Here is a 21725-nt window from a genome sequence, read left to right as displayed (position 1 = left end):
AGTGTTTTTTGTTTGTTTGTTTGTTACTTTACACATTTTTACACAGGTGAAGCTTGTGTAAAAGGTGTAGAGATCATGGTTTTAATATGGATCAGTGTCAGGCTGAAATGATTAATTTTGTTCTTGTACCATTCCTGTTAAACAGCTGTCACTCCACTTTGTAGTTTTATTTATTTAAAGCACCATTGTGGTTCCACTGCATTGTTCACACTATGCAAACTAGCTATTTATTATGTAGTGTTATTTAGATAAAGCAGCAGAATGTGTGATGATTCGATTTGGCATTCTTGTCAGAGACTTATTTTGTCATAATGATAAGACGTCTGTAGAGTATGATTTTATTTCCACAGAACATGTCTTACAGCAACCTCAGATGCAGCTTTTGTTTCTTTTTATTCTTAAATTGAGGACCATGGGGCGCCCCCATAGCCAAATGGTTGGGGCGCGTACCACATGGGCTCATGTGCCCTAAGCAGCTGGTCCCTGGATCGACTCCCGGTTTGACCGGACCTTTACTGCATCTCATTCCCCTGCTCTCTCACCTCTTTCTCGCTCCCTGTTTCCTGTCTTATCTCCACTGTCCTATCCAAATAAAGGTGAAAAAAAAAAATTGAGGACCGTGACCTAAATGTCTTACAGTATTTATTGTGTGGTACAATATTATATTCAAGAGGGTTTTTCAGAAAGCATTTTGATATCTTAGCTGAAAACTTGAACTTCAGTTTCTTTTTGTAAGGGCAGTTATTGTTTTAAAAAAAACATGCAAAAACCAATGGGAATGGCATTGTGCCTTTGCAGACAGAGTATAGTGTGTTTGTACAGTATGCTGTAAAGTGTAAAATGTTTGTGGAAAAGGCTGGGATTGATCCATAAGGTTCACCTTCTGCTAGATTTCCCAAGGATGTGCATTTCTTTGCTTCATCAACATGATCTGATCCAACACAGTCGAGTGTATGAGCAGGGTTGGGGAAAATAAAAATGATCCATATTGCTTCTGTTCAGGTACACTATCAGTCAGAAGTTTTAGAACACCCACATTTTTTATTGAAATAAAAGTTCACATCCAGTGAATAACTACAAATAGTACAAAAGTTTGCAGTAAATTGCCCATGGTTAAGAGAAAAAAAAGGTTTAGGTCGTTAAAGACTGAAAAATCATGTAAATGTAATAGAAAACATTCATTCTTCAGGGATTTGGAGATAGGTTAACTTGGTTAACTTAAAGCTAACAACAGCTTTACTGCAGCAATAGAAGTAAATTAAGCAATGACAGTTTTAATGCAAACAATTCTTACAGGTGTCCCAACTTTAGCTGAGTACTTACAAACCCTCTCTTTATACGAATAGGAGTGTTGGAACAAACTGTGTCACTGACTCAAAAATTTAAATTTAGGATTTAAGATTCCATGATTCCTTTATTTAATCTTTAATATTTATTTGTTCTATGCTTTAATTTCAGAGTAGACATTACACTATGTAAATATCAGCAAGAACTAGAGAAATTGTGGTGTTGTAAAACTTTTGACCACCACTGTACATTTGAGAAGCATATTCACAACCATGTCATGTAGCTTACTTAAAGTGGAAAACACCGTCTTTGATTAGAAGGGGTGTCTTAATCACTGGTGGGCACTGAATAACATTACTTCTGTTAATATGTCACCCTTAGATCTGCCCCCTTAGATGGGAAATGTTAATATGTATCATGTACATAATGAAGTCCAAATAAAAACTTAATGGATCTTGTTTCTGAGCTGTGGCAATGTAACAGGATGGATAGTGCAAAGAAAAGTGGTAAAATCTGAGTTTTAACCGTCTTATCAGGTTATATTAGTGACATTGATTCATTTCAGCTGTTAAGCAGGCTCTACTGTGCTCTCTGTACACTGTAGTTGAAATCTTTACATGTCAGTGACTGTCTAAGGCAGTTACTTCAAGCTGTTCAGTGAATAAATGATTCCCATTGTGCTTTATCACACAAGTCACAAACATCATTCAAATGTAGAACTTTATTCAGATAGTTTATGAATGTAAATGGATAAAAATAACACGGTGAAATGATTTTTCGTACATAATAAAATAGGTGTTTCTCCCAGTCTTTGGTTTTTACAAAAACGAGGCTAAGTCACCTCCATAGAAAAATAATTTATGTGTAAATCAATCTCACAAGCTAAGTTGCATCCTTTTTACCATTTGAGAAAAAAATCGTCAATAAAAGCAAAAGGCAAACTGTACATCCATCACATCAACAGATTCTTTATACTGGTCATCAGTGGACCATGTGATGTTACTGTGTACTTGGCTTTCTAAAAGCCTTTGCAGTGTGCTAGTTGTCAGCCCAGTCTCACATTTACTTTAACCCGCTCAAGCTGAAAAATGCATCTGAAGCAGCAAGCACTCCTGAGCAGAGGCATGCAGCTGCTTACCTCTACACATTTATTGTTAAAAATCATAAAAAACGTGTCCACAAATTTAGAAAACACTGGATCAGAGAAGGTTCACGTGTTGTGTGTTTGTTCAAACATTATGATAAAGGAAAAATCTCTTTAAAATACTTTTTTAATATATTTCTCTGGTGTTCCCATATTTACAAGGAGAAGAAATGGTGGAAGTAAAACTTGCTGCCCCACGAGGAAAGTTTATATTAAAATTAAGGGTAAATAAAAGCCAACACAAGAGGAAACAAAAAAGGAAAATCAAATAACACTTGAGGGCATGAAAATAATCAACTTTCGGTTGTCTGTCAGAGTGACAAGTAGGGATGTGCTGGTAAATAAATCAGACACATGCCTACTGTAGGTGCAAGTTGTGCACCCTTACTGACCTCGGCCCACAGCCGCCACAGCCCTTAGCTGATGAATGAAACAGTGTGTACAACATTACTTGTCAGTGGGGTTTGACAGCCATGTAAAAGTCACATATTACGTCCCACACCCAGAAGCTCCCCACCTGTGCCTTATCCATCAATAAATCTGCAGGTGTGGAGATGTGGCTCCATCCCTCCATTTATAGACTTTCTCTGTGATCACAGTGCGGCAGAGAGGGCAGCTCTTCTCCCGGTTAAACCACAGAGCGATGCATTCGTCACAGAATATGTGCTGCACAACAGAGAGGCAACAGCATGTCAGGATGTCCTGCACTTATTGTATGTGAACAGGGCAAGAACAGTTCATCTGATTCAAGAAAACATGACAAAAACTATGGTAAATGTGAGAAATTATTGAAATTCCTATTTGGGGTTTTATGTCTATAGTACAGCTTTTCCTATGTAATTATGCTTCCACTCAATAAATATCTAATGAGAATAATTTGACAAGTGCTGTAAACTGTGGTGATTTTATAGCACAGAAATGAAGAGATGTGTCTGACAGATGCCTAAAAGATTTCTGTCTGACTCTTGTGATGACCCTGTCAGAGTAATTCTCTCTGAGACTCCTGGGTGAAGTTTGGTCATCAGGCAGATTCAGCTCACCTGGTCTGGCTGCACTATATAAACAGGTAGCATCCAGTCTTTGCCTCTCTCTGCTCTCTGGCTTTCACTCTGTTTAGTTTTGGTTGTATTCTGTTTGTCTTAATATTAGTTTCCTTTTCAATTATGTTAAACAAATGTGTTTTAGTTAGAACTTATGTGTGGTCTTCCCTCCTTTTGTCATGGCTTCTGAGCCGAAGTCGTGACAATCTTAATGCAGATCCAGCACATCAGGGAAAAGTTCTACCAACTACAATGATAACAAAGCCTGAACAATGTTATGGTGTGACAGGACCTGGAATGTGGTTTTACCTGACAGAGCAGAGCCCGAGGCTCCCTGTACTCTCCCTGACAGATGGGGCAGACGTCTCCAGCCACACTGCACTGGCTCCTAGTGGCGGCTGTGCCTGTATGCTGAGGAGCCAAAAAAAAAAAAAAAAAAAAAAACATCTTGTCACAGCTGGTTACTGATTCTGACCACTGACTGTTCAACAAAGAAGCTGTTTAACACTGACCTCGCCCTTCAAAAATATCCTCACAGTTTTCAGTAACGATGTCCATTGTCCATACAATCCTAAAAGCTGAAAGAGAAAGAGGAAAAGAACTAAAGAGTTAATTTTCAACATGAGTACAACAAAGACTTATGACAAAGTTTCAGTGATCACACCTTCAGTATGAGGTAGAGCAAAGCCAGCAGGACCCCGAGTGTGAGTCCAGGGGTGCCATCAGCCTCCTGGTATGTGACCAGGTAGCGGAACCACAGTGAAACAGGAGCCATGGCCTGGTGCACCTGACCCAGCTCCTCAGTCAGCATCAGCCACCTCCCCTGGAGACATAAAGACACCAATGAGAATTACTGAGCCAGCACTGCCAAGACACAGCATTACAGTGATATCAGTCCCAAGAAGAAATCCACCAGTCTTACCTGGGTTCTGTAGGTCACCAGTGAAGATGGCAGCAGCAGAATAAGGCACTTAATCCCCATAAAGAGGAACTTTATTACAAAGTTGGTGATGCCGACTGCCCATAGAACCTCCCAGAAACCCAGCGGCTCAATGGTTGGGCTGAGGAAGATGAGGCTGGAAAGAGGCTGACATTTAGGTTAAGTGGCACAACCCTCTGAAGCACATTTCTCTGCTTTACAGGCTTAGCTAAATAAACTGCAGTACTCATGGGCAGCATATACATACAGTGGTTGATATAACACAGAACATAGTAGATTTTTCTACACTGTTTATACCAGTAAAGAAAGAGCTTTGGTGTTTAAGTTATGAGCTGTATTGGATTAAAGAGTTGTATTCAAGGCCTTATTCAAGGTCACTGGTCACAGGAAACATCCACAGTCTTATTCAAGGTAAGTGATGTGCTATAATGAACTCAGCCTTACCAATGGTAAAGTGTCTCAGTGAGAAACGTGTAGTAAAGCAGAAGGGTAGAAGAGATCAGGAAGAGAAGCAGCCATACACATTGCAGCTTTGAGTGATGATCCTGAGGGTGCACACAGGCAAAAACATGGTTTAGAAATCTAACAGCAAAGATCTGATGTATCATGAATGAATGACTTTCCTGTTCTTGATTTACCTGAAGAAAGACTTGAGTTTGAATGTTTTTATTCACATATAAAAAAGTTGTGAAGAGGCCAACCCCGACTGCTAGACCTGGTGAATGATGAGAAAGATTATGATAAGTTGTCTTGTATTCATTGTTGTCTAAGAATGCTCTTTGCATAACTGATACTCACCAAGAGCATGTTGGATGACCAGTTTAGCACACAGTATGACAAGGAAAGGAAGACTCTTTTGGAGCCAGCGGAAGAGACAGCGAAGCTCAGACAAGGAGGCAGTGGGCTCTCCTGAATCCAGATCAGAGTCAGGCGGGTCAAGCTCAGGCTCTGAACTGGAGTGGTGCTGCGCCCGATTATGTCCATGTGAATGTGAGTGGGAGTGGCTGTGGGAGCCGATTCTGGACCTCCTGGATGACGCCCCTCCACTGGACTCCCCAGGCCCACTTGTCATGGGTACCCGCACCTCATTGCTCTCAGGGTTACCAGCTGCTGCACCAGGGGCCGGTGTCCTGGTGAGAAGCTCTGGTTGCAGTGTTAGGGATAAACCATTTCCTGCCTGAGCGTCCCGCTCACTTGAATTAGGCTGCATCACAGTAGGAGACTCCCTCAGTTTCAGTGCTCTTCTGGAATCACTCCTTTAGCACAAAAGACACAAAACCTTTGTAGCTTCAGGCGCAATGTGTCTAATATCAACTGTGATTACAGCTGTACTGACAGTTTCAATTTTTAGTTAAGTTGTAGAGATTGCACATGTGAAGGCTGTCAGTTATTTAAAGACTACATACCTTTTATTGCAAGACATTGGAGTTACCTTTGACAGAGGGCTCCCAGCAAACAAATCAGTTACTGATGCCATTATTTGATAAAGAGTCATTTTAATAACAATAAGGTCACCCCATGTTGGGCTTTGAAACAGTGACTGTATTAACAGGTTAACTCGCTGACAAATAAGGACGACAGCGTTTCATTGCCTGGTTTCGACAGAGATCATTGTTGACTTGGCTGGAGTTTTGTTTGCTAACTTAAACTGACTAGATTAGCAGGTCAAAAATGAAAGTGTTAAAAAAAACTAACGTTTCTTCGATTCATCCTGATCGTCTCAACCTTTATACAAATGTTTCTGAAAGTGAATGACAGTTAACTAACATAAATCATTTTCAGGCAATAAATTCAAACATAGTGACAGAGACAGAAAACAGACAGCTGACCGTTTCGTACACAGAACTGGACTGCCGTTAGCATTAGCAGCTAACAGATGTTTTCTATCATGTTACACTAACGGCTGTAAAACCTTCAGCTCACCTGTCATTCTGCACCCGGAGTTTCATGGTAAGCTCTTGGTCCCCATCTAACACAATGTCCAAGTCGCTAAACGAAACAAAAGCAAAAGAAAACTAAAAAGAAAACCAAGTTGTTAGCTTTCAGGCTAAGCCATAAGCTGCTCATTCAGACATCTTGACGTTGTTTACGACAGCAGACGTCGCAAACTTCTTCTGTTGGATATTTCACAGTTTATCGGGTGTGAAGTGCGGCAATACCTCCACCTGCTGGAATATTGTTAAATTACACAATTTAAAACATACATGGTCATCCAGTTCAACAAAACCTGTTTATAGTGTTTACTGTCTAAGACTTTGCTCTTGTTTCTGTATTCTACCAATGCACTCCTTAGATATGCTTGCACAACATGTAGCTACAATACAGTAAAATATAACCCAGTGTGTGTGGAAAGCATACAGTACAGTTACAGTACAGTATTATATTCACTGGTCTCATGTCTCATGGTTTTATGCTTTCTACAAAATGTCGATCATTTTCAGATGTGAGAGTGTTTTTGTCATCACTCCTTTTATTCCGTTATACACAAATTATGTTATATTTGCTTTAAAGGGCCTCATAATTTTTTATCTATTCTCCTTTCTTTTCCTCTGACTTTCATCAGGGCACAGGTAATTACTACTACCGCAAACTTAGCTACCATTTGTGATAATCCAGATGAATACACATTCATCAAATATTTCAGTTTCTTCAGAAATAGTTTCTCATAGGCTGTGATGCTCAGTAGTAAGTCTGTCCTTAAACTAGAGTAGGTTCATTTCCTCTCTCTCTTGTCCTTGAACTGACTTCCTGTCAGTTTCAATGCTGTTGCTCTGCTCATTCTGACATACCAGCTGTGACTTTGGCATCTATTCATTGTCCACTTCTGGCTGTCTATATGGCCTTTTCTCTTCCATACATGTCTGATATGACCTGAGCACCTCAACTGCAGGGACAGTCATCTTATGAATAATATTCCAAATAGCATATATTATAGAATATTAAATTAATTAATATTGAGGGCCACATAAAAACTTTTAAATTACATTATCTTAGATACAACGAGTGACTGGTAGTCTCATGACAAGTGACAAGTGAACATGAAGCTGTGATGATGTTATGACTCATTCCTCAGTGTTTGGTCTACAACAGTTTAGTCTTTGTAATTCACAAACCACAACAAAATGCTAAAAATGCTGTTAAATGTGTTAACAGTGACCATGCTGTGTGTGTTTTATCATCATGGACATATTAGGTTCTGAAGGAGACTGAGACCTTTCTGACAGTCTATAGAAGAAATGGAAAATCATAGCTACATATCATCAAGTACAAGTTAAAACTGGACAACTGATAAAGTCTGTTGGTCTGCTTAAACTCTCCTAGACACCCCCCATACACACACACACACACACACACACACACACACTTTGACTTCAATATCAAATCCAGATTTGTTGGATTTTATGTCAGTAAAAGACAAGTAATGTTTGTACTTTGCTACGTAACAACGTTATTATAGAATAAGAAAAGCAGAATAAAACATACGAGATTATGAATTTAATACATGACCTCTAATGTTCTTTCTGTGTCCACGCACACGCACGCACGTACGTCACTAAAAGGAACGTAACGGGGGGGTATATAAGGACAACACATCATTAGAACTTTCCCTTTTGCACCTAAACTTGACTCGAGTTGATCAGTTGCAAATCAAACCTTTGGAAAGCGATCTCTTGGAGAACTAAAGAAAAAACACTATTGGAAAACGGATCCTGCTGAAAAGCAAAACTTCTGGAGAACTTCACTGCTGAGGAAAAAGGAGGAGCTTGAATATGGCCCGTCGTAGACTGCTGATCCTGGAGGAGCACCTGTTGAGGGGAGTCGCCTACGAGTTGGACGACCACCATGCATGTAAGACAGCTTTTACATATTTTCTGTATTGTTAAAATTCATTCGTAGCATTGAAATCCTGAAAAGCTTTATCAGTGTATAAATCTCTGTTACTTTTTTATTTTGAAAGTGGACATTTCACATGAGATTAGGCCTGTTGGAAAAACACAGATTTGGTGAAACCAGACATTTATTCGACAATTTCTGTGGGGGGAAAAAAAGATTATTTGATGGAAATGGATGGAAATTTGTAGAAGTCATTAACCATAAATGTAGTTATTTGAAAACATTGCAATTTTGGTTTGGGGATATCAAATTGTCCAAATGTTTATCGAAATTATTGGAAAAGGATGGCTATTGGGACAAATTTCATATAATGCCAAAACATATATTTTTCTTGTGCACCATGGAGACGATGGAACCTTTAGCTCCGAACGTCAGGACGTCATGACGTACAGGTGTAAACACACCAGGGCCTGTTGTTCTGTGTGAACGGGACCCTGAGCCTGTTTTGATTCTTGAAGCTTGACTTATTATATCCCGAGCTGATACTGAATCATCTTGTACTTTAATGTTTAAAGTTTATTACATTAAATGAACCAATCAACACATATTCTGAAAGATTATTATTATAGGTGCTGTCTTTTCAGGCTTCTTAAGAACTCTAAATGTGTATAACCAGCCTTTTTTATTACATATCGTTTTATTTTATGGCTGGGCTCCCAAGAATAGTGTTGTCAATTTGCTCTGATCTTAAATGTTATTATACAGTGACATAGTTTGTCTGAGATCCAACTCTAGCTAAGTCAATGTTACAGTCTGTGGACCAGAGTAAATAGTACATTCTTATGTGTTCACAAGTGATAATGGTGTAAACTTTCACATAATACTTGACAACCAAATATGTTGTAACCATTTGATTACTGGGAATGTAACTTATTAATATGAAATAACCATTACATGAGTTCCACAAATATCCTATTTATTAGCTATATCAGCTGGATAGTGAAAACAGAGGTCCAAGTTTGAGTGTCTTTTTCTGTCTAGAAATACTCAGCTGTAAATGAGATAGATATTTTTATTAATTTCTGTCACCACATTCAAGATAGTCATCAGAAAACTGAGCTGTTATACCAGCTGCCTTGAATATGATCATGATAACACATGACAACACTGAACAGGCAGGTGATTCTTTTTAGCAGTTTTCACCTCTTAATCCCAATTTAACATTAATATGTAAAAAATGTGATTATTTAACACATTGTCTGCTGGTGGCTTCATGACACATGTAGAACAGTTGTAGTTAGAGTAAGGTTATATCTTATTTGTTCTAACTTGAGCCATGATTTGTTGCTTGTTTAGGCCTGTCTGTCCTGTCAGTCCTGTCTGATGGTGAGGTCTGGTCTGAAGGTGAGGTCTTGTCTGATGATGAGGTCTCATTTGATGACAAGGTCTTGTCTGATGGTGAGGCCTGGTCTGAAGGCGAGGTCTGGTCTGATGGCGAGGTCTCATCTGATGACGAGGTCTTGTCTGATGGTGAGGCCTGGTCTGAAGGCGAGGTCTGGTCTGAAGGCGAGGTCTCATCTGATGACGAGGTCTTGTCTGATGGTGAGGCCTGGTCTGAAGGCGAGGTCTCATCTGATGACGAGGTCTTGTCTGATGGTGAGGCCTGGTCTGAAGGCGAGGTCTGGTCTGATGGCGAGGTCTCATCTGATGGCGAGGTCTGGTCTGAAGGCGAGGTCTGGTCTGAAGGCGAGGTCTCATCTGATGACAAGGTCTTGTCTGATGGTGAGGTCTTGTCTGATGGCGAGTTCTGGTCTGATGGCGAGGTCTCATCTGATGACGAGGTCTTGTCTGATGGTGAGGTCTTGTCTGATGGTGAGTTCTTGTCTGATGGCGAGGTCTGGTCTGAAGGCGAGGTCTGGTCTGAAGGCGAGGTCTGGTCTGATGGCGAGGTCTTGTCTGAAGGCGAGGTCTCATCTGATGACGAGGTCTTGTCTGATGGTGAGGTCTGGTCTGAAGGCAGGATCTGGTCTGATGGCGAGGTCTCATCTGATGACGAGGTCTTGTCTGAAGGCGAGATCTGGTCTGATGGTGAGGTCTTGTCTGAAGGCGGGGTCTTGTCTGATGGTGAGATCTTGCCTGAAGGCGAGGTCTTGTCTGATGGTGAGGTCTTGTCTGATGGTGAGATCTTGCCTGAAGGTGAGGTCTTGTCTGATGGTGAGATCTGGTCTGATGGTGAGGTCGTTGACTGCAGGTAATGTATGAAATGCTCATGACATGATGAGTGAGAAAAGGTAAGTATGACAACATTTACTACTATAGCTTGTTATATTGAGACAAAGAAACTGTGCACAATATACTTGTTTATCAGTTTACTATGTAACATCATAGATGCCCATACAGAGGTAAGTTTATTATTATTAACAACATTAACAAAGTTGTCCTGAAAATTTAAATTGTATTTAACAGCTCAGAAATCATTTCTCTTACTCACTCTGTTATACTTGTGTTTTTTCTTTAGAAGGTTTAGATGCTTTACCAGACAAAGGTAAGTCAGTGCTTAATGACATCATGAACAAATGTCTCCTGTAAGTCTTCATATTACTTGTTAATACTTCAGTAGTGTTACTACTATTCTATCATTAGATTGCACCTCTGACAGAACAGAGCTGACGTGTTTGCTCCAGACCAGAAGAGAAGGATGGATGACCAGCGGTGGAGCCTGTTTTTCACTCAGCTAAGTGAGTAATCCCCTGACTAAGACTACAACAGTACCACTGTTACAGTTAAAGTGATGATGAGCTAAAGTTAACATTACATTCTGTATGTGGATTACATTTATTATGGGAACATGTTTGAATATTGTTTAGAATAAAATGACATTATTAGAGGCCACATTCAACACAATAGTGACCAACAATGCAGAACATCCAAAGTGACTGATTACTTGTTTGACTGTTTGACAGGACTCGTTCTGTGTCTTGAGAACTCCTGGAGTGAGAACGGTGATGACCTCCCTGCCCCTCTGCCCCAACACCACCCTCTTCAGTTACCAGCCAGAAGGATGAGGACCGTCCTGACTCGACCTGCACAGAGGTATTAGGATTTGGCAGTATGCCTCTCTCCCCTCTTGTGGTCAGTGTGTTTCCCTTCCCTGTGTCACCTGTTTGTCTCCCCCTGTCTGTGCTTGTTTTCCAGGGCGTGGCTATCTGGTTATCTCCTCCTACCTGAGTTTCCCTCCACTCAATCAAGCACTCCTGACATCAATCTGGTTCATTACTTCACCTGACTTCTGCTGCATTTATACCCTGGTCCTTCACTTCAGTCTTCGTCAGATCGTCTGTTTGCCAGCATGGTATTTGAGCTCATGACTCCTTAGTTTTTGAAACCCTCTCCATTTGTTGGCTAACTTTGTCTCTCCCCCTAACCCAGATACCGGTTCATTACCCTTGTTCATCTGCCTCGCCCTGGAGATCAGCATTTTAAGTTTTTGACTCACAGCTGAGTCCACCTTTCGTTTGGAAGCCTGCCTGCCTGCTCCTTCATCAAGTGTTTTTGTTTTTTCTCAATAAATCCATCTTTGTTTTTTCCAAGTTCTGCATTTTGGCTCCTTTTCTGTTTGTAAATCCTAAAAAGAGGAGGTTTTCACTATGTGCTTCTTTTGTGCTGGTGAGTTTGGAAAGCGCGCACACACACACACACACACACACACACACACACACACACACACACACACTAATAATAATTCTGAAAAGTATTTAGCTTTGTTACATTTAGTACAGTATGTTACTGTAGATGTATGTATTTATGTTCTTAATTGCACAATATGTATTGTTTTATGTACATTGAGTATTATACAGGACAAAGTAATCATTCTAAAACTATAAACAATGTTCTAATCTTTCATGTATAATTCAGAAATCGGATACAGTTATAACCTCTTACACACTTGTGAAATGAATATTGTAAAAGATATAATCTAATTGGTTTTGATTTTCATTTGACTAGAGGGCATCACTGTACAACATTGTACTGATTGATTTTGGCTCAGTATTATATATAATACACATAATTCTACATGTTAATCTGAAAAAATGCTGTGAAAATATTGAGGACATTAATTTTATTCGTATCACTCTCTCATAATGTTAAGTTGTCAATAGAGTTAATGTTTGACTGCTTTGATGATGAATTCAATAAAAGAACCACATCTGAAATGATCCTGTGTTCTGTGGGATCACCCACACTCAGTGACGTTGGGTTAACAGAAAGCTTCTTAAATACTGAATCACTTTCAGGTGTTCTAATATTTTTAGTGGACTGTTTCAATAATCAGGCCAGGGATGTTTTTTATCCACTGTTTCTACTGATGGTTTGTAAGTCAAAACACACAACACTAGACACATTCTAATGGTGTTATGCATTACATATGTGAGAAGAAGGTAGTCAGGTAATGACTGCAATGTGTCTCATTCTGTTGTTGTCAGTGTTTTGGAAAATTCAACAAAAAAAGAAAAGAACTTTAAAAAAGTAAAAATATTGTTTTGATGATACGGGAGTTAATACTGGTGATGATGGCTGACATTATTACATATATAATGACAGAAAACATATTTGCAAAAATATACCTGAAAATTAAAAAATACAACCAAAAATTTAATTGAAATGCTAAATTGATGGAACACTCTTTTAAGAAAAATCTTAATGCTATATTATTTAGTCATCGCTGACTGAAAGAAATAGTGCTGAACATGGCTCAGTTCCACTGATCACACTGGATCCTGCAGTTCCCATAACTTAACTATTTCATTGAGCCACATCTTTCAAACTTCAAACCTCCAGTGTGTAACACAGGCTTTTGTTCTAAATTTGCAGTCTCTAGCACCAGGTCAATCTAACCCTGATGACATCTTCAGGGTTGTCAGATGGAGTAATATACAACTTGATGTGTAAATTTGGTGTCCCTGGTAGTTTTGGAATGAAACATTCAGCAATTACATATGGGTGTAATATTTAGGCTTCCACATACTTTTGGTGATATAGTGTATACATACAGTATATAGCATATATGCACACATTCTAACTCATCAAGCAGTAGTAAGCATTAATATTTATTATGCACACAGTAAAGCTAATATGTATGGGCCAGTCTTCCACTGAGCTCTCCTTGAATTGCTTAACTAAAGCTTAAGAGTTTGTTTGATTAGTTAGTCTGATTGCATCTGTGAGATGAACTGGAGTTGGGGGAATATGAAATAATGAGGCTATTTGATTCTCCTCCTGCAGTCAAGCAGAGCGAGCCAACAAACTTACATTATGAACATATTATTAGTCTTCCTCTATTGCCTGGTGCTTCGGGGGCCCCTGACCAGCCATTTGTTTTTTCATCCACCAGCCATGCCTGCCTGCCTGCTTATGCTCACCTGCAGCAGGCAGTTGATACGATCTCCCACAGTTTAATAAATTGGGAGAATCAAAGCAGGGGAGGGGGAAACTGCTATTGAACTTCCCATAATCTCCTCTGCAACAGACTGTGTTTGGTGAATTATAGTCCCTTCTTTTCCTCCACTGGAGTTTAAATTGAGGTAACAAAGCTTTTCAATTAGTTTTCAATGAAAAAAATGTACTGAAAGACTTGATGAAATGATACTGTACAAAAACCTCATCCCATCATTTTTAATTGAGCTTGTAAACAAAACTTGGGAATTCAGTCACAGTAACTGACAAAATAAATATTTAGATTTCATATCAATGCAATCTGTATGTCTTAAGAAATTTCAACTTAAAATGTCTTGCAATACCGACAAAGAAACATCACTTATAAATCAAACAATATTACCAGTATGGTTTTGTTCAAATGGGATCTGAGCCTTTTTAAAGGTTTTTAACTACAGTACATTGACCTGTTTCTGTTAAAGAGCTTTTGTTTTCTCCCGTGTCTGTCGTTGCCCAGACACTGTATGAGCAAGTCAGTGATCGTGGTGAAAGGAGGTTAATGTACTACGGCTGTCAGAGCTGTTCTCCAGCTCTAGCTCGTGCCCTGTAATTGTGTTATTGCACTATAGAATTGTCAGTGGAGTTGTACTGCTCCAGTCAGGACATTGGAGCAAAGTCTGTGGAGGGAGGTTAACTTGACATATAAATTGCTATCTGCCAAGATGAATGGAGCTCGCCAGAGAGCAGATGAGGAGAGCAGTGACCTGACATCGCTTCTGACAGACTCCGTATATCCCCTGTCATCTTTCTCCTTTTCTTTCTCTATACACTGTGCCAGCTGCTGCCTCCTCTGATGTCTTACTGGAGCTGCCAAAGACTCAGATGGTAGCACCGTCCTGTCATTTGTATTTGCATTGTGTGTGCATACATGTCCATGCACAGGGACACATCAGAGTAATTCATTGTTTTTAACTGCCTGTTCACTTGTGTTATTATTTAGGGAATTTATAGCATCAAATAACATTTTACAATCTAAGTGCACGTTGAATTGCTTTCTGGGCTGATTTTCCACAATAGGGAAAAGACCCATTAAGTTTCTCAAAATTATATTACTGCGCATTTGATGGTGTAATCTATTATATCATAAGATTTCTAATTACACGAGCAGCTTACCTGTGTTATAAGGAGCTATTTCTTAGGAGAGTTTATGGCTGCAGCTCACTGAATACCTGTTACTTTTATATATCAATGATCCAATAATATGTCAACAGTTGAGATGAAGGATTTGATGACTGACTGTATCTTGTTTGTGTTTTATGCTGCAGTGTGTGCACACATACCTTTACATGCCATCCAGCAGGTCAGTGTTTAGAGTATTTGGAGGATGGGAAGAAGAGGATATGCTGGCCTTTTAGATCATATTCATAGCAACTGAATATGCAACCCTCCAGTTTACTGAGTCAGAATCTGTGGAGAGCCTTTGGTTTTTACTATCTAGAACTGGCAAGGTGCCTCACAGAGAATTATCTGACATTACAAACATTGCAAATCAAATAATAAATAGGTATAAGGTTATAATATGTGTGAAACTGTGATTTGATGTGACACATTTGAAAGAGCAGATGTGAGTTCCACACATGCTTTGAAGACCTGTATCACCCCTCTACAGGCCTGTTCACATTATTTCAATGGGGAAGAACCCCTGTGCCAACAATGAATGTGTGGGAGGCACATTTCTCTCATCTGTGGCACTGATTTATGTCTGTATGTTCCCAGAGGAGTCTGCAGTCTGGCTGGTGTTGGTGTGTGTACCCTGGTCTAGGAAGCAGATGTGTGACACCTGGGTTAGGTAGATTTTTTTTAACCATTAGATTTGTAAGGCTGTTAACATGTTCTTGATCTCTAAGGCAGTTACATTTGCAGCTACTCATTTCTGTTTGGATTGAGTCATGAAATACTAATCTTGGCTCTGCTACAATGTCACCTTATATAGAGTATATGAAATACTATATACAAGCAACATTTTCTACAGTTTGGCTTTAGATTCTATTTCTTCTTCATGACATTTGGCATCTACCACTACACTGCTGCTTATTTGTTTACACTTGAATCATACTGAGTATAGGCCCAGGTGTGATTGTGTGCAGACTTGACTATTTGACAATTTGGTTGTCACCGCTAAATAATGCTTTTTTTCTAACAATTTCTACATCAACCAACCAATGCATATTATTGTTCATTCATTTCATTTTTCTGTTTTGTCCACAGACTTTTTTTTAGAGAAAGTCCGGTCCATAGACGATTCCCTTCTAACACCATGTCATTCTACTGTCCACTAACTTTTTCTTTTTTTTCATGGCTCCTCTAAACATATTACCTTTCAACACATTTAAAACTGGCAACTGTGAATACTGATTGTATAATCCAATCCCCAGAATTACAACCGTAGGTGTTCTACACTGTATTGTGAGCCTACAGAATCACTAAAGGGATTTTTATAGCTTTCTATACGGACATAAAAGGCAGTGTCACTGTGTGCACCAGCACTAAATATTACCTCAGGCCTTCCACTGATAATGTATGCATCATAAAGACAGAACTGCAGAGCATCAAAGACACTGAAGGACAGAATCTCTCTCTGATACTTAACACCAGCTCCTCATTGGTCACTGTTTTCTTTATTTCCAGCAGGTGGTGCTGTGTGATAAGTGATGATGGGAGGTGTAGCCTGCGTACAGTAAACTTACTCTTTCAGCATTCAGTGCATTGCAATACAACTTGACTGCTGCTACAAAATGACAAGTGTAAATAATTTATATCATTTTAAGACTCCTACTTTGAAACTTAACACTAGCCAGACACTAATGTTGGCCTACTGTGATATATTGTTCATATGGGATGCAAACACAGATGTTTCTTCTTATAATTGGCTGCCTTTAATCAGTCATCACAAATTATCAAAATTTACTGGTTTACTGAACAGCTGAAGTGCATGAATCCATTAAATTAGCTCTTAGCTCTAGAGAGAGGTGAAGAGCAGATGAATGTTGTGCTCTTTGCACATCTTCACAGCACACCCAGTGGCCACCAAGGTGAAAAGAATCGTCTCATGGTGACCTCTGCGTGCCAGTGCGTATTCAAAATATGCCCCACCTCCCATGTCTTCTTCCCCCTCTTCAGGCCTGGTAGTCAGTCACACTAGTTTGTTACAGTGCTTCTGGCATGGCTGCATGGTCATTGTCCTTTTCTCTTTCATCTTAATAGACAAGCTTCTTCTCAGCCACCATAGAAAAAACACACAGCTTTATCGGCCACGACACGGCCTCTCAATTGTCAATCTGATCGATGTGTATAGCCTGGATCTAGGCCACTGCATTAGTTGTTGAGGCTCCTAGTTACTCACCATGGATTCACATCACTGCCCACATCTTGTTTCTGGCGTAATTGTTTTGTTATTATGGCTCACACTGGGTGTTACACGGTGTCCATTTAAATGTTCACATTGCACCTGTTGACTCAGTGTCCGTGACCTGATACATTTGTTCGATGTCATCATGACCAGAGACACAGCAGAGTATTCACTGACAAACAATTTACCTTAACTTTATGAAACAGAGTTTGTTCATCTTAAGTGTACATGATACAGAGTAGCTAACATCAATTGTGATAATCTTAAATCGAAGGTCATGTTTATTTTTATTACTTGTGATTCTGCCTCCTTAACTTGAAGCATTTTTCAGTCAGCACCAGAATGAGCTCAAACACAGGCTAAAAAGCTGCTGCTGTCCTTTAAGAGGCACCATGATGTTTTCAATTGATGGCATGTAATATCTCAGCAGAGGTCCTCCTCTTACACAGCTCTCTCCTCCTCTCTCCCCTGCTAGCTGGAGGCCAAAAGCCTGGGCTGCCATGCCAGTCCTAATAAATCCTCAGCTGAGAGTGGCGGCGGCAGCAGCAGGCCTGCATTCTTCAGGAGCCAGCACTTCCCCTAATCTGCCCTGGAGATGGAGCAACAGTTGGCCTGGCTGGTGGGGAGGGGAGAGAGGAGAAGTGGAGGAGGAGGGGGCTCCCTAGTGACAGGAGCATGATGTGTTTGTAAAAACACAGAGAATGTTGGAATTGGATACGCTCGCACTCTCGCTCTCCCTTAAGCAGGCTTGTGTAGAGATGCAGAGGCTGATTTTGGCAGATGTGTTCATTTTCTCTGGTGTCCTGTGCTAAACACAGAGACAAACAGAAAGCATTACCCCTACCTGCCACACTTGGTTTTTTCCATGATGTCTGACACTTTGATCCCCTCTAGTGTGTGTATTTATGTTGGAGAAAGCAAAAGCAAGAAAAGAGAGGAAGAAACTCAGAGAGGCACTGGACTAGTAAATGCCTTGCAGATGTGTGCAGCAATGTAGCCACTTGTGTCAGCCAAGAGATTTTTGTTGGCGCACAGAAGAACATAATTCTACATTGTAAATAGGTTTGATAGGTTTCATATTTAAAATGGAATTTGTGAAATATATTTGCATCTCTTCATTAATGCATGAAATTAGCTGACTGTGAAGGTGATTAACAGGCTGATTGTGTGACAGACCCTGGTCAGTAAGTATGGTTGTGTCTAGTTATAAAGCTGACACAGCCTGTGCGGTCTTTACAGAGGAGATCAGGCCCCCATGAATGAATTCTTCTCTGCTGGTCTCTAGTTTCAATTGATTGCTTTAATTTGGCCCATAATGAGTAGGATGCCTCCTGCCTGCAATTAGTGCATGCGTGTATGTCTGTGTGAGTGTGTATACTTGTGGGCTGTGTTTAATTACTGCAGTGGATGGATGATGCGTGGCCCAGCAGGAGCCTGCAGGAATGGGAGGATCCACAACTGTGCTTGGCATCCACTGACACCTCTACCCACAGTGAATCAGGGCCAGGACTCAACTTAATTCCTTCCTGTCTAAGGGAAGTAGCCAGATTTTTTTTTTTTACCTTAATACCACGAATCCCAGTGTTTGACCTTGTGACCTGAGCTCTGATAAACCAAGATCTGAAGTTTTTGAGAGTAAATGAGGACAAAGTGTGAGTTAGAAGAAAATTCCACATAACTTTACTGAATGGAGCAATTTGCCCCGAGTAGCCAAAGATCTGGAATATGTCTGTTAAAATAAAGGGGAATGACAGGAATTGGGCTGAAAAGCAGGTTTGGCTAAATGGTGGATTATATTTAAGAACATTTACTATTTTGGCAGTAGGTACTTGAACTTTACTTTTGAATTTCCATTTTATGTTATTTTATACTTTATACTCCACTACATGTCAGAGGGCTTGTGCTCCACCACATTTATTTGACAGCTATAGGTTAGATTAAGATTTTACATAAATGGTCTATGACCCCCCCCCCCCAAGTGTCCAGTTTATGCCCATAATCACATGTCAGGTGTCTGGGAGTTGTTAGCAGTTAGCTTTCAAATGTTTCCCACAAAAGCAAACAGTCATTTGTTTTGTGAAGCTCAAGAGGGGACCTGACTCCCATTTTGGGACTCACTACACTGGATACCATGGGCAGTACAACAGTTCTTACTCACTGATACAACTGTATTCACAATCCAAGTGTAATATTTATGTTAGTTGCTGGGCCAATTTTCTACAGAATAGTGATTGTTACCTTTGAATACAGTTACCTAATAATAATATGTGATTTTAATCAAAGGACTTTACTTTTAATGAAGCATTTTACATTGTGATATTGGTTCTCTTTATTAAGTAAAGATCTGAGTGCTTTTTCCACAGGGACATGTCTATCTCCATATTTGTTCTTAAACAAGTAAAAAAATCCCATGCAGGAAAACATATCTGACTGTGGAATGTACATTTGAAGAAAATGCATTTGTTTGAATACATTATTGTCTTGTTTTGTCCATTGGATGTGCACTCAGTTAATATGGTTATTGCCTACAATGGTTTAGATGAAGATACTGTGTCTGTTATTGGGACCATGCAATGTATTCTGCTGAATTCCGAGTGCATGTAAGTACAGGAGGATGGAATTAAAGATACCAACAATAGCGCAAGTGTGAAAACTGTATACAGACATCCAGATGGTACACTACCAAATGAGTTCATGTCCTCAGCATCACAAAAACAAAATTCACCCCCACCCCCCAGACACCCTCCCCCTGTCTCTCATTTGTCTCCATATCTCTCTGTTTTTGTTTAATAAAATCGTGCTTGTTCATCAGCAGAGGAGGACGGGCATCTCCTCTTTCTGGGCGAGAGCAGCAGCAACATCTCCCTTGGGGCACGGTGGTGGTGGGCTTGGTTCGGTCTGTGCCGCCACTGTCGGTCTGTAGTGAATGCAAATGAGGGCTCTGCTCTCTCTCTGAAATACTCTCAGTATGTACCCAGGCACTAAGTCTGTCTCTCACTATCTCGCTCTCTCCCTTACTGTCTCTTGTCCCATCTATCTCAAGGTCCTGAGGGTACACGCGCCATCCTCCACCTTTGTTTAAATCATGATAACATGGTGCACTTAGCACTGAGCTGTCACACACACACAGCTAAAATGGTGGCTTTATTACTCTATAGGCATGCAGATTACATTAAAGCTACCAGATTGTGATCATGAAGATCGTGAATAGTTTTTGACCAGTGCTGCACAAGGTTGTTCCAGGTTGCCGGTTACTACTCAAACCAGACCATAACTAATAACATGCACTACTAATTGATGACAACTCTTCATTGAATTGAAGACAGCAGGACATTTGGTCCTGGGTCCTATTTCATTGGGAAACGTCCACTTAAGATAACGAGAATGGGACTGTTACCTCCACACCGTGCCTCTTTGCTTTCAATTGAGTCCTTGATTGGATTTGAATGTTCGTATTAGCTGAAAGCAAGTAGACCTCTCAAGCATAAATAGCTCATCTTGGTATGCAGAAAATATATTAAACTTTGGATGATTGTTTATGCCTCATTAATAAGCGAGTGTGATTATTTGTTCACAAATCTCCTATCTCCAGTAGGCCTAACCTCAACCTTCGCTTAATTATCTTGGAGCTGTTTCATGCTAATTTGGAGTGTAAAGCAGGCTTCTTAATGACGCTGCGAGTTTGATTGCTCTGAAGCTCCTCTACCAGTAGGATGGATACCATTTGTTTTTCTCAGTCATTAAACAGATAATCTAATGTTGATTGCCAAAAGCTAATTACAGTAGCCACTGCTGGAGTTTTCTGTGCAGTATAGAATAAAAAATCTATATAGGTGGAGCTGAAGAGCTTTCAGCAGAGCGGCCCTTTCTTCTTAATCCTCATAAAAAATTTTGTCTCTGGAAGCTTACCATATAGCTTTGTTTTATTCACTGCTGCTTATCAACACTGCAGACTTGATTGACCTTGCATCCTGGTGTATTTTTATAAGCTGAACCCACAGGACTTCTGTTCTCAGGGGGACTAAAATACATATAAACTATTTATGGCTTTACATAGATTTTGTAATACAACATGACACAAGGAAAACATATGGCAGATGAAAAGTCTTATTTGCCCCCAGCTGCTGGCTTCATAGTGTCATCATTTTGGTACCATTATATTTTACAGTGTGGCTGTTTGTGTTATATTTAACTTAAATGGATACAACAGAATAAAAAAAATCAATCAAGATGTTTAGTAATGTAAATATTTAAAGAGGACATGTTCTTTTATTGCTTAAAACCATGTGATATGAGCCCTCCATTTGAGGCAGAAGATCTTTTATGCTTCAAGAAGTTGTGTCAGCTCTAAAATATGATCCTGTCCTTGTACAGAGCATGTTCCTCCACACCATTCTCACAAGCTTGCAAAAATGGTAATATTAGGAATGACCTCCAGCCATACCTGCAGCGACTCTTTGAGAGACATCGCCTGGGCAAATGAAACTGAGAGAGAGAGAATAAAGGGAGGGGATGATGTAGCTATGTCCAGACTTTATACACTGAAATCAAGTTGTACAATCAGTCATAGAAAATTTCAATAACCAGTGAGTGAAGTACAACTGAGCGGTGCTGAACAAAATCAAAATCTGCTTTATT

At 39.9% G+C, this 21725-nt stretch overlaps 1 protein-coding gene across 1 annotated transcript; it reads right to left on the bottom strand.

Moving 5' to 3' along the window:
• Positions 1-1993: 1993 nt before the first annotated feature.
• Positions 1994-6523, bottom strand: rnft1 (ring finger protein, transmembrane 1). The gene is made up of 9 exons (XM_018692491.2): positions 6335-6523; positions 5210-5667; positions 5050-5126; positions 4856-4956; positions 4394-4547; positions 4136-4294; positions 3984-4049; positions 3781-3882; positions 1994-3097 (listed from the first exon to the last, which is right to left on the bottom strand). Exons 1-9 carry the CDS (start codon positions 6358-6360, stop codon positions 2963-2965), a joined length of 1278 nt encoding a protein of 425 aa, XP_018548007.1. The 5' UTR covers positions 6361-6523; the 3' UTR covers positions 1994-2962.
• Between the last annotated feature and the right edge of the window lie 15202 nt (positions 6524-21725).

The sequence above is a fragment of the Lates calcarifer genome, linkage group LG20 (assembly GCF_001640805.2).
Source record: "Lates calcarifer isolate ASB-BC8 linkage group LG20, TLL_Latcal_v3, whole genome shotgun sequence".
Lineage (NCBI taxonomy): Eukaryota > Metazoa > Chordata > Actinopteri > Centropomidae > Lates > Lates calcarifer.
This window is presented reverse-complemented; position numbering and strand designations above follow the sequence as displayed.